General features: G+C 43.2%; 1 protein-coding gene across 1 annotated transcript; it reads left to right on the top strand.

Annotated features, from left to right (window-relative positions):
- The first annotated feature begins 657 nt into the window (after positions 1 to 657).
- dap (death-associated protein) lies at positions 658 to 11139 on the top strand. Its single transcript, XM_085418474.1, has 4 exons — positions 658 to 868; positions 1754 to 1850; positions 7567 to 7609; positions 10697 to 11139. The coding sequence occupies exons 1-4, from the start codon at positions 814 to 816 to the stop codon at positions 10814 to 10816; spliced, it is 315 nt and encodes a 104-aa protein (XP_085274600.1). The 5' UTR covers positions 658 to 813; the 3' UTR covers positions 10817 to 11139.
- Positions 11140 to 11421: the final 282 nt, after the last annotated feature.

Genomic DNA, 11421 nt, shown 5'->3' on the forward strand with positions numbered 1-11421 from the left:
GTGGGTAATGTAACGTTTTTACTGATTTTTCACATTTGGTGTGACATTCAACTTGACGTTGACCAAACAGCTCAAGCTGTTTTTGGTATCTACCGTCACAAAAATCTGATATCTTAGAAACTGCGGACGCTCGGCCGCTAACAAACATGCAGGCAGACATACAAGCTGAAGCAGTTGCACGCTGATCGTTGCTTCAGCATCACAGTTTATTGGTGAGAAATGAAAACAGGCTGCTTCATTATAGACGATGACTGCTTACACTGCATTAGAGGCTGTGTAGGTGGAGATCTACTATAGATACTCATTTTGTTTCATTTATTTGTGTAGCCTGGACGCTTACTGCTTTTACAACATTTGCGCAGTAATGAGGGCAGAGATTAAATCATGAGCTCAATTAGATCTATGTCATGTTTACTCACAAAGACCTTCCTAATGATGTGCGGTGCTTTACTGATAGCTTTGCTTTCGTAACTGGCATTTCTTGCTCAAATAAATCAGACATACATTACCGGAAATAATAATAATAATAATAATAATAATAATAATAATAATAATAATAATAATAATAATCTGGTAAATCTTTTAACAACCCGAATACCTTAGTTGAGATTTTTACGACTGACGTCACCGCGCTTTTTACGGCTCCGCACGACGTCACCACGCATCTCTTCCAAACAATGCTCAGGAAAAAGCCACGTTGACGATCCAGACTTGAGTGTAGTCCACATTTTCAGGCAGAATAAAGCGGGAAAGGCTTTAAAATTGAGGCTCAGCTCGGTTTCCGCAGCAGACCCCCACATCTGAGCAGGCAGCATGTCATCGCCGCCGAAGGAGAAAATCGAAACCAAAGGCGGTCATCTCCCTGCAGGTAAAGCTCCCTGTGCTGTGGTGCTGGGGGTGGTTTTTTTTTAAGCCTGTTATGAATCTGAAGGCCTTTTGTTTGTGCAATGTCTCAGATCAAAAAAAGGAGAGAAAAGATCACATGATGGTGATGATTAATACTTATGCAACCCTTACACTGGCAGATGCCTTAGACTATAAATCGTCTGTGGTGTCCAGATTGCGTTTAGAATAATTTGCCGTAATTGTCTTTCGCACATTCCCCTACTTCCTGATTTGCGTGGGCTCTTGCAACATCACATTGCTGACATTGTAGCGATTGGTGAGGATCGCCGGCCCTTTAGAAAGGTTTTAGTTTCATTGTTGCCGCTAATAGCTGCTCAATGGCGGGCGGTGACGTGGAGGCCATGGGCTCGAGGCTTCAGCCATGTAGGCTGCACAGAAACGGGAAAAGGTGTACGTGGACATAAGCAGTAGCAGGCAGGGCAGTGGGCCACAGCAGCTGCAGGACTGATAACACAGTAAGATAACCAGTGCACCTCGCACCCAACCTGTTATCAGCGGGAAGCTCACAACACACTCATTAACTTGTAGTGTGTGAGGCTGTCCGAGATCAAGGACAACCACAGAACAGTCGTCCAGCAACTGCTACAACCGACCTCTGTGCAAGTCACAGACATGATTATGTCAGCATGTAACAAAATTCTTAAAATTCATTTATTTTTGCTTCTTCAAACGCTGGCTATAAAGTCAAAAGGCCCAAGTCACCTAACTCTCCAAACACAACTAAAGTGGCTTTTTTAATCTATTTAAATTTCCTGTTTTGATAGTGAGACCTTGGACAAATTCTTTCAGCTGATCTGGCAAATCACTGCATACGTGTTCTGTCTCTCTGTGTGTGGGTGTGCTCCAGTAAAGGCAGGCGGTATGAGGATAGTGCAGAAGCACCAGCCAACTCCTGCTCCAGAACCACCGCAGAAAGATGACAGCGAGGAGTACATCAGCAGCAGGTAACGCGCTCGCTTTAGAGAAAGACCCGAGCAGTCGAGCCATCGCTCGGGTAGAGGGATCTCTTGAGGTGACTGTAAACCACAGAAAGTCAATCAAAGGACCATCGAAACCACCACAAAAGACCTACAAAGAGACGGAAATGGCAGAAGATATGTGCGACGTAGCCACAGTGACGCATAACTATCAAAGCGGCAGGCAAAACAAATACAGAGATGAAATGACTGCACAGATATGCAAAAACTAAGCATTGTGCAGGCAAAATGAAAGATGAAAGTGCATGATAAGACACTAAAGGGCTGCACGGGGATTCAAGATGAAACTAATGTGCAGTGTTTCAGTGGTGAAAGGCTTTGTCATATCATGTGTTTTTTGTGGGGGTTTTTTAATAAAACCTAAGTACACACATATCTGTTAGTCTGTGTGCAGCCTTTAACTGTGGTGATTTGTAAATTGCTAATCACAAACACGCTCTGCAAATTGCCAACCAAGGCATTTAGCGGCTTTCGCTTTTCCGTAAGGCTGTACTGTAGGCAGTTCCGCGGCAGACTTTTCATGTGTTGTCGCCAGCTAATTCAGTAAACAACATAATTACTGCATAATTACAGCATTAACTCGAACAGCCTATTCAGCAGTCGCTATTGTTTTGCCATAAACAGGCACGGTTTTAATGTTTTACATCACGCTGGCTCTGTTTGCGAGAGACAATAATTGTTCCGTCTCCGCATTAGCATGTTCGTCTTTTGTTGCTTGAATTGCATTGCTTGTGCTGAGGTCTCTCCGCTCTGCAACGGCGTCGTTGCAAGTTGCTCCTTATTTTCCGGGTAGCTGCGTGTGTCTGTCTTTGAATCTGTGCTTGTACACTCTCCTACATCTCCTCAATATTCACAAGGGTACGTCAGCTGTGTGCGTATCAGCACAGGTGGCATATTCTCACCACATATCTGTGTGTGTGCGTGTGTGTGTTAATAAGAGGTGGTAAATGGGAAGTGACAGGCAGTGCACAGCAGTGAGCAGGGTTCAAGAACATTGCCAACTGTCAGGAAATTTTCTGTGCACAACTTTCCACACGTACGCACACTAAATGACATATTGCATGGTCTTCATCTGCAAAGCTGGTTGGTTGAGTCTTTTCCTGTAATTCAAAGCAGGACTAGCATCAAGCCTGTCAGCACCAGTAAGTCATTTCCTGTTGCCGTCTTCTCTTTTCTGCCAAGATGACGGGTGGTAATAATAGAGAGGGCATTAAAGTTTAAAAATTGAGGCCAAGTATTTATCGCAAGTACAAAAAAGCACGCGGACTGCACTTTATACATGTTGTAGATGGTGATCGGCGCTATTCCAGCCTAACAACTATGTACTTCCTTAGTTTGTCATGTTGTTTGAGAGTATATAAAAACAAACTGCTTGTCACCGGTGCAGTACAAAGGATCCTTTACGATTCTTTATCCAGTCCTATTTGCATCATCTCCTTGCATCGCATCATGACTTTAGGACTTGCACAGTTAGAAATACACAAACAACAATATCTGGAATCTGCAGGCAAATATCTGGAATTTGCCTGCAGAGCTTACAGTGTAGAAAGATCACATCTTTTTGCACTAATTAGGAAAATGGAGCATTTTCTTCACCCTGCCCTGCCTGCTCTCGTCTTTTTTAAGTGCAGGTGCACGTTCTTCGTTGTGATCTAAAGATTACCTGTCAGCACATCTACAAAAAGAGAGGCAGAGTAAGTGCACTCACTAAATACAATCAGTGCAGCTCTTGGTCACACGCACTTCTGTCAGTCCCTCTTTGTGTCACGCTGATGGACGTCTAGCAGGTGGCTACTGGGTAAATTTTGTATTAGTTGCAGCCAGTGGAGCGTTTTAGTCGGGGGAACACCTGCCTCTCCCAATCTAGCTGAGATGGACAGATGAAGCAAGGAAAGAAATAGGTGGCTGGGATTATGGAGAGGAGAGGATTAGGATAGGAGGGGATTATTATTGTATGGTAAGGGGTGCTGTGGCAGTATGAAGATAGGAAAAAGGACAGGTAAGAGATGGAGAAGGGGTGGAACGAGTGGAAAAAGGCCAGAAAGGGGAAGCAAAAGCTGGCCTCCGAGCTGGAGCTTCCTGCTCCATAATCGTGTGAAAGTTGTTCTCGTAAGCCATCAGGAACCACTATGTAAAACATTCAGGTACAGTGTGATGTACATTACAAGAGTAAGAGAAGCAGAGAAGTTTAATAGGGGTGGAAAAAGTGCCACTTGGTGCGTTACGAACTTCTTGCACATCTTTTGGATGGGACTCTCAGCTGAATGTCTATAAACTACATACAAGGAGGAAAGTCGGCTTTGTGTCGGCTGCACTACGGGTTGTGGTGAGAGGGGGATATGTTCCAGAGACTCGGAAAAAGATCGACTCAGTCGCTGCACACATACACTGTATGCAGGAGCTGTGGTGAGACGTGCAGTAGGTTGACAGCTCATGGTGAAAAGTTGAGAGGAGAGAGAGGGAGATAAGGGGGAAGAGGAGGGAAGATGGGCAACAGGCATTAGTTTCTATGGCAACCAGCACCTCGCCCACGGCAACAAACTTCCTGCTCTGCTGAAGCAGAGAGAGAAATGGGTGGGGTAGAAGTAGCAGTGGCTTTAATGCTTAAAAAATAAAAAGGTTAAAGAAAAACGTCACGCAGATGGATTATTGCACATTTGACTTAACAGTTGAGATTTCTGACTCTCCGTCACTCTTTTCCTCCCCTGTTCCTCTCTCTATTTCCTCTAACTCTTCCCCTCTCCTGGCACTAAGCCTCCCCAAGATCCCACGCAGCTCTCTACTGCCCCCTGCAGACTCATCCTGCCTGTGAACGCGGCCACATTCCTCCTGCGCACAGAAAACCAAAAAAGAGGTCTTTGTCACTTTTGATTTCTCCTTCTCTCTGCCCTCCTGTCGTTCCTCTTCCCCGTGCAGATAGAGTAGATTACAAAGGTGTCAGTAGTCTAATCTGAAGGATAATGCTTTTGTGCGGGATCTAGATCAAGGTATCAGGGCTTGCCATGGTGTGGTTTTACTAATCTCTGATTAATAAGTCTTAAACTGAATGACTGTTATCTGTTTATCAAGTGTGACTAAAACCTGTCATTAGTGTTTGTCTGCAGCTGGTGATTATGCAGTGGCTGCAGACAGCTTGCAAATTACAGGGAAAATCGGAACCCTTGGCCCTGCAGTGAGGAGATCCGAGGCTGGGAGAGGCATTTGTTGGCACGGTTTAGGTCTGCTTGTTCCATTAGAGGGGAGAGTTGCTTAAAATCAATACAGAGCTGTTGCCTGTGATCACCTTTATGCTCTGATGCAACATGTCTATCTGGAAGGGGGTAGTCTCTTCCAGAATGGCAACACTCCCTTTCACAGGGCACCAAGGGTCAGCGCGTGGTTTGATCGTGGTTTTTCCCGACTCGGAATTGACATTTGGGTGGGTTGCATGACTTCGGATGTAAGCACAGTTGGCGCACTTACAGGAAAGGCGATGAGTCTGCATTGCCTGTTATTTATGACCATTTGATTAAAATATACGTTGTGCATGAGAAAATCAAACCAATATTAACAATTTTAATGAATTATCTTAGAATTTGGCTAAAGCCTCTTTGAGTTGGTCCAAAAAACAAAACAAAAAAGCTGAAGTAATCTGACTTGTATGGTGTTGCCTTAACAGTCACCAGACTGGAGAAGACCTCCGCCGTCATCAAATGAAAGAATATCGTTTGGTAAAACATGTCCCATCACCAGAAAACGAGTGCCGAGGTGGATTTAAACTGTTCTGGTAGCAACATATTGGCCAAGGATCTAGGAAAAAAGCCACATTCCAGACGTGAGCGTACTCCCAAGGAGAAAAAAAACAAAGTTTTGTGTGTTTAGCCAGTTGAGCAAAAAGCTTATTTTTCTTTGAGTCCGATCAAAAACAAAACTCTTAAGACCTGAAGGAGCCAAATGCTTGACTGTTTTACAGCTTAACCCCCCACCACCACTCCCAGTTTGTCTAGACATGTCTTATCTGTCTGCTCTCTGTTGTTATGATGCCCTGATGCCAGGAGCAAGAGACACCCTTTGAAACAATATCCTTAATTCTATGCACTGACCTTTCTCTTAAATCTATTTTTTAAATAGCTCTCACTTTATTGTCTGTTGTATAATATTTCAGGATTTCACCTCAAAGTGCACATTGGAGAGGGACACTCAGTACAATAGAGACAGCTCAGCATGAGTCCACACTGTGTCACTATATGAATACATATCCAACTGAGCATTGCTATTCACTTCAACCCAAGTGTTGCATCTGACTGTCGCTTCAGATGAGCCAGAAGGGCTAAAACAACTCCTGTGCATATGTTACATGTTTTTATTTCTACATCTATAAATAGAGTTAACATCCAGGATAAACTGTTTGAGATGATCTTCTGAAAAGCACTTTTTCATCTTCACTTGCTGATTTACCCTCCACCTGCTCCCCAGCTAGCCTTAAAAAAAACCTAACTAACTTGGTGTTGATTAGAATAAGGAACACTTGCGGTGCTAATGTGCTACGTTTTCACTTAATTGAATTGCTAATAGAGAACCTCTCAACCTCGCTTTTTGACAAGTGGCTAGCATGGCGTAATCAATGATATTCGACGTATCTAGGCGTTAATGTAATACCGAGGTGTGAATTTTCTCATTAAGATGAGTGCCTAGATGTAGATCGGTAAATCCGATGTTTCACAGATGTGTTGGAAATCTGCAACTGTTAATTGGAAAAGTTGTGCGCGAATCATAAAAAAAAAAAAAAAATTTAAAATAGAAAGGAGCAGATGGGTTGAAAATGTTTGTATTTTGACTGCTGAGGCTGCAGTTTGAAGTGTGTGTCCAAAACTTTTCATCTTTTTTCAATCTAAATTAGGCCGGTAATGAGGTAAGCTGTAAGCTGGACATGCTTGCTGCTATAGTTAATGTCCTTAAGTGGAGTTTTGAAGGTGGCTAACTTGACTGCACTTTTAGCCGGAGGGGTGACTATGCCGTAAAATTAGACGGCACTCGTTTGTCATGTCAAGGTCGATACTTACCTCGGGTTCCGCATTCCTCCTCCTCATCTTTTTCTCTGCCTCCATCCCTTCCCTCCATGTCTGAGTGAGCGCTCGCCTGCCTCTCTCCTTCATCCTCTTTTACTCTCCTCTAACAGTTTGTTATTATATAGGTATTTCACTCCCTGGGTCTCTCTGTCCTCTTTCTCCTCCTCCTTCTACAGTACTTTACCCCTCATCGCCTTTCTTTCCTCCCTGTCCTCACTTTTCTCTGTTCTCCTTTTTCTCCTCCTCCCTAAATCTTTTTTCTTCATCTTCATCACCAGGCTTCACTTTAGCTCTCTTTCTCTTTCAGGGGTTTAGTTTTCTTACTCCCTCCTCCCTTCCCCTCTTCCTTTCCATTAGAAGCTGTGAGCCTCAGTGTTTGGCCAGAATGAATGGGAGCTATTTAAGCTGCTGGCAGGTCCATCCGGGGTGTGTAGTATGTGTGTGTGTGTGTGTGTGTGTGTGTGGGTAGGTAAGTGGGTGGGTAGGTGTTGTAGGTTTTTGGCACCTTTGGGATGTTCCTTATTTATTTGATGTTGGCATAAACTATATGCAGACAGCTGTGCTATTGACCTGTTTTTAAAAAAAATCCTTTCTAATTTCTCTTTTCTGTCTCCTTTGTGTTTTTTTCTTTAAAGTCCACCGAGGGCCCCTGTGATTGTGTCTGGAGTGGTTACAAAGGTAAGACACACATTAATACAGACCACCAGTGGTGTTGAAATAAGCATTATAATGTGGTTTATATCTGGGACAGGGGTTCTACAGGGACCATAGAGGCTCAGCAGAACAAGACAGAGAGATGGGAGAAAAAGCAGGGGAGGGAAAGAAAATCGAGAAAATACTGGTGCCAAATGAGATGAGGGAAAAGTGGCTTATCTGTAATTTATGAATCTGGTTTAATAAAATGCGGTGCCACCGTGCAGCACCAAAAGCTTCTGCAAAAAAGACCACAGAGTTGAAGCTGCTTCTCTGACACACGCCCAATCAAAACTGGAAATTGCAAGCTGCACATTGACTAGTAGTTCACTTTACTGCAAAATGCTGGGTATTAACCACATATGGCTTTAACTGCATCGGTGCCAGAGTCTGTTTAGGCTTTTACAGCCTTGACCTGCTGCTTTGAAAAGCAGGTGAAGGCTGTGAATAGCTGTTTGTGTTTAATTCTTTTGACTGTATGTGTGCGTGTGTCTGTGTGAAAAGTGTCCTTGACTGGCTGGATGGCTTCGTTCCCCACTTTGTGTGTGTGTGTGTCAGACCAGGCAGATTGTTTGCGGAAGATTGCAGTGATATCAGAAGGTGGCAGGCATCCCATTTATCCCCCGATCCTCCTGTAGCCTTCCCATTTGCCCCTATCACTGCCATCAAGCCCAGAGGCTAGCAGTGCACAAAGCCTCAGAAAAGCCTTTTAAGAGTTAAGTGAAACACTTCAGTGTGTGTGTGGTCTCCAGGGAGTCCCCCCCCCCCCCCCCCCCCTTTTTTTTTTTAGCCTACAAAAAAATATGCCTTCTGGCTATGTACCTTCAATTTTTCATTCAGTAGCTGAATGTGTTTCTAAAATGCATTTTTTTTTATAATAGAACTATTACCAGGAAGTAAAGCATCTAAAGAATGACTAGCTGAAGAAGAAAGTAGAAAAAAAGGAAGAAATACCATTACAGGTCGAGCAATTATTAAACGCCCAGAGTAAGTTTTTTTTCAGACTTTGTTTCTTCTTCTTACCTGTAATCAGATCACACCACAAAGTCTTTTTCTGTACACACATCCCCCCCTGAAAACTGTCAAAAGTCCTGAAACATAAGGTTTACACCAATAATTCCAATAATTTAGTAGCTTCCAGAACCAACTTTAGCAAGAAAACCTTGAAATAATGGTTTTCTGACTGACCATCAGTCTCTGAAATCATTGTTGAAGAACTTTGCTTCTGGTCTTTGACATCTGCAGGCATTCAGTTGTGCACAGCTCTCTTAAGATCATGATGAGGCCTGGACCTCCTTGGGTCATTGCATCACCTTGATTTTTTCTTTTTCAGTCATTCTGTTGTAGATTTGCACCTGTGCATGACCCAGTTTTGACCTTCAGCTTTTGGACAGATGGCCTCACATCAGACTCTAGAATATACTCTGTGTACTTCAGTATACAGAGATGTTTATAGGTGACCCAGTGACTGCAAGGTGACCACGTCATATGGCTCCAAAACAAGCCCAAATCATCACCCCTCCAAATGATCACTGTGCTTGATAGTTGGCATGAAGGGTTCGCACTGATATGCTTTGTTTGGTTATCATGAGATGTGGTGCCATGCATTATGGCCAAACATCTCCACTTTGATCTCTCAGTCTAAAGGACATTGTTCCTCCAACATGAGAACAGGCCTTTTGGGCTTGATGATGTTTATTACAGACATTTTAATCTTTAATTCGATTAAATATCTGAAAATAGGCTACATTTTTGTTGATTGTTGGCATTGTCATTTTAAGAGATGCCAGTCGCCCTCACTTCTTTTCACAGCGTGTTGCAATAAGACAGTTAATTTGTTATATTCCCTCCTATACCTCTGCAGTAGGACAGAGGTATTCGTGGAAAAAGCTTTGAGCTTCAGAAGAGAGTGAAGGGTAATTGGAGGTTAATATCATCCACATCCCCTCGAGTCAACTCTGGAATTTTCTTTAAATAAAAGAAGTACACACATGCACACTTTGTGCGCCCACCTACACACAAACACCAGCTTGCTGGAAAACCAGTGCACAGCCACACGCGCAGTGAAAAAAAAAAAGCCCAACACATTAAGCAGAACGGATTAGGGTCAGGCGAGGATGGGGTGGGTGAGTAAAGTTCAGCAAGAAGCTCAGAAAGACAGGCTGTGTTTGTTTGCAGAAGGTTGATTAAAAGGGTTATATAAGTCCGTCCATGTGGACATCCTAAGAAATGAGGCTGTCAAGGAACCATGTCTGTTATTTATATGATGGCGTAACACTCACATATGGTAACATCTGGATGAACGAGAAGGCATCAGCAAATTGCCAGCTTAAATGAACGCAAAGATTTCAGATGGAAGAATTCAAATGGCCAGTAATCCAGTCAGTCACGTACACAGCAGTGGACTGTATGTGCTTTTCATTCTTACTTTGAGCGCTTAGTTTTACAGCTTTAATCGAGCTCACCAGCCACCATCAACCTATATAACTGTACAGTATATAAAATCTCCTATTCACACTCATGCCTGTGTGCAAGTGCAGTTTTATTGCTCAGAGAGCAAAGCACAAAGAGAAGGCAACAGCAGATGGAGCAGGTAGAAGAAACGGGACAAACTGAGCGAGAAACGAAACGCTGGCAGAGATAGAGAAGTAAGGAGTGAGGATAACAACAAAAGGAGGACGAAATCCAACTGTGATTCTCCCCTAAGTTGCTGATTAAAATTCTGTGACTTGATCCGATTTAGAGGAACCAAGGCTATTTATGTGCATTTTTCTTGGAATAATAGATTAAACCTGGAGAGCAGATGAGTGCTCCATACTGTACCTGTCATGCATCTTCAGGGGGATCAGTGGGAAAGGATTTAAGGGTCCACATACTGTATTATTTCACGCAGGGATAAAGTACACAAACCTGGTTATGAACAGAGTTCTATACACACACATACATTTTTTCAGTCTTCTTTAGATTGTATATGTTGTTTTATCCTTACACTACTAGCCTTGTGGCTTAGCTTTTCTTTTTAGTTCAACTTTGTCCTCATTTGCTGTTTATTATTTACCGTTTTATGTTTAGGGTGATAAGGACTTCACCCCAGCTGCTGCCCAGGTGGCCCACAACAAGCCCCTGCCTGGTGTCCCCAAGCTTCCCCCTGCCCAGCACATCAACCAGCACATCCACCAACCCCGCAAGTGAGCCAGGCACCAATCTACAACCAAGCCACCAAGCTACTAACTCCACCAGCCGGCCTTCCAAATGGAACAGATAGGATGAAGACGGTTCCCCACCAGGCACAGATCTCCTCTAAATAAAAAGAGTAATCATACATTTTGAGAAATTAGTCAGTAACGAGACACCTGAAGTCAGTAACGCTTCAGTGCAAGTCCCACTTTTAATACCACTGCTGCATTGGTGCCGCTCTAGTAGCTTTGCACTCTCCTTTTGAAGGATTATTTTCCACTTGAATAAGTCTTAAGGTGATGTAAACCGGTGAAGTCTTCTTGAATTGTTCTCTTCTCTCTTCTCAAAAAAAAAAAATAATCAAGTATAAACAGAGAAACCGATCTCAGATCTGAGTCTGTTTGGGGAACTTTGACAGCATCCAGTTAATCACAGCAACCTATCAATCAGCCTATTTAACCCAACCAAGCCCACGATAGGATCCTTTGATCTTCACAAAAGAACCAATCAACAAGTCAGGAGGTGGATCCCTGTTTATCAACCCTCCAAACCAAAAAAAAACCTCACAGAAAGCAGCTTTTGAGTGTATAATTCAGCAGCTTTGACAAGAGAAAGTACGA

The sequence above is a fragment of the Rhamphochromis longiceps genome, linkage group LG9 (genome assembly GCF_057381845.1).
Source record: "Rhamphochromis longiceps isolate RC_006_pf linkage group LG9, R_longiceps_female_GT1.1, whole genome shotgun sequence".
Taxonomy (NCBI): domain Eukaryota; kingdom Metazoa; phylum Chordata; class Actinopteri; order Cichliformes; family Cichlidae; genus Rhamphochromis; species Rhamphochromis longiceps.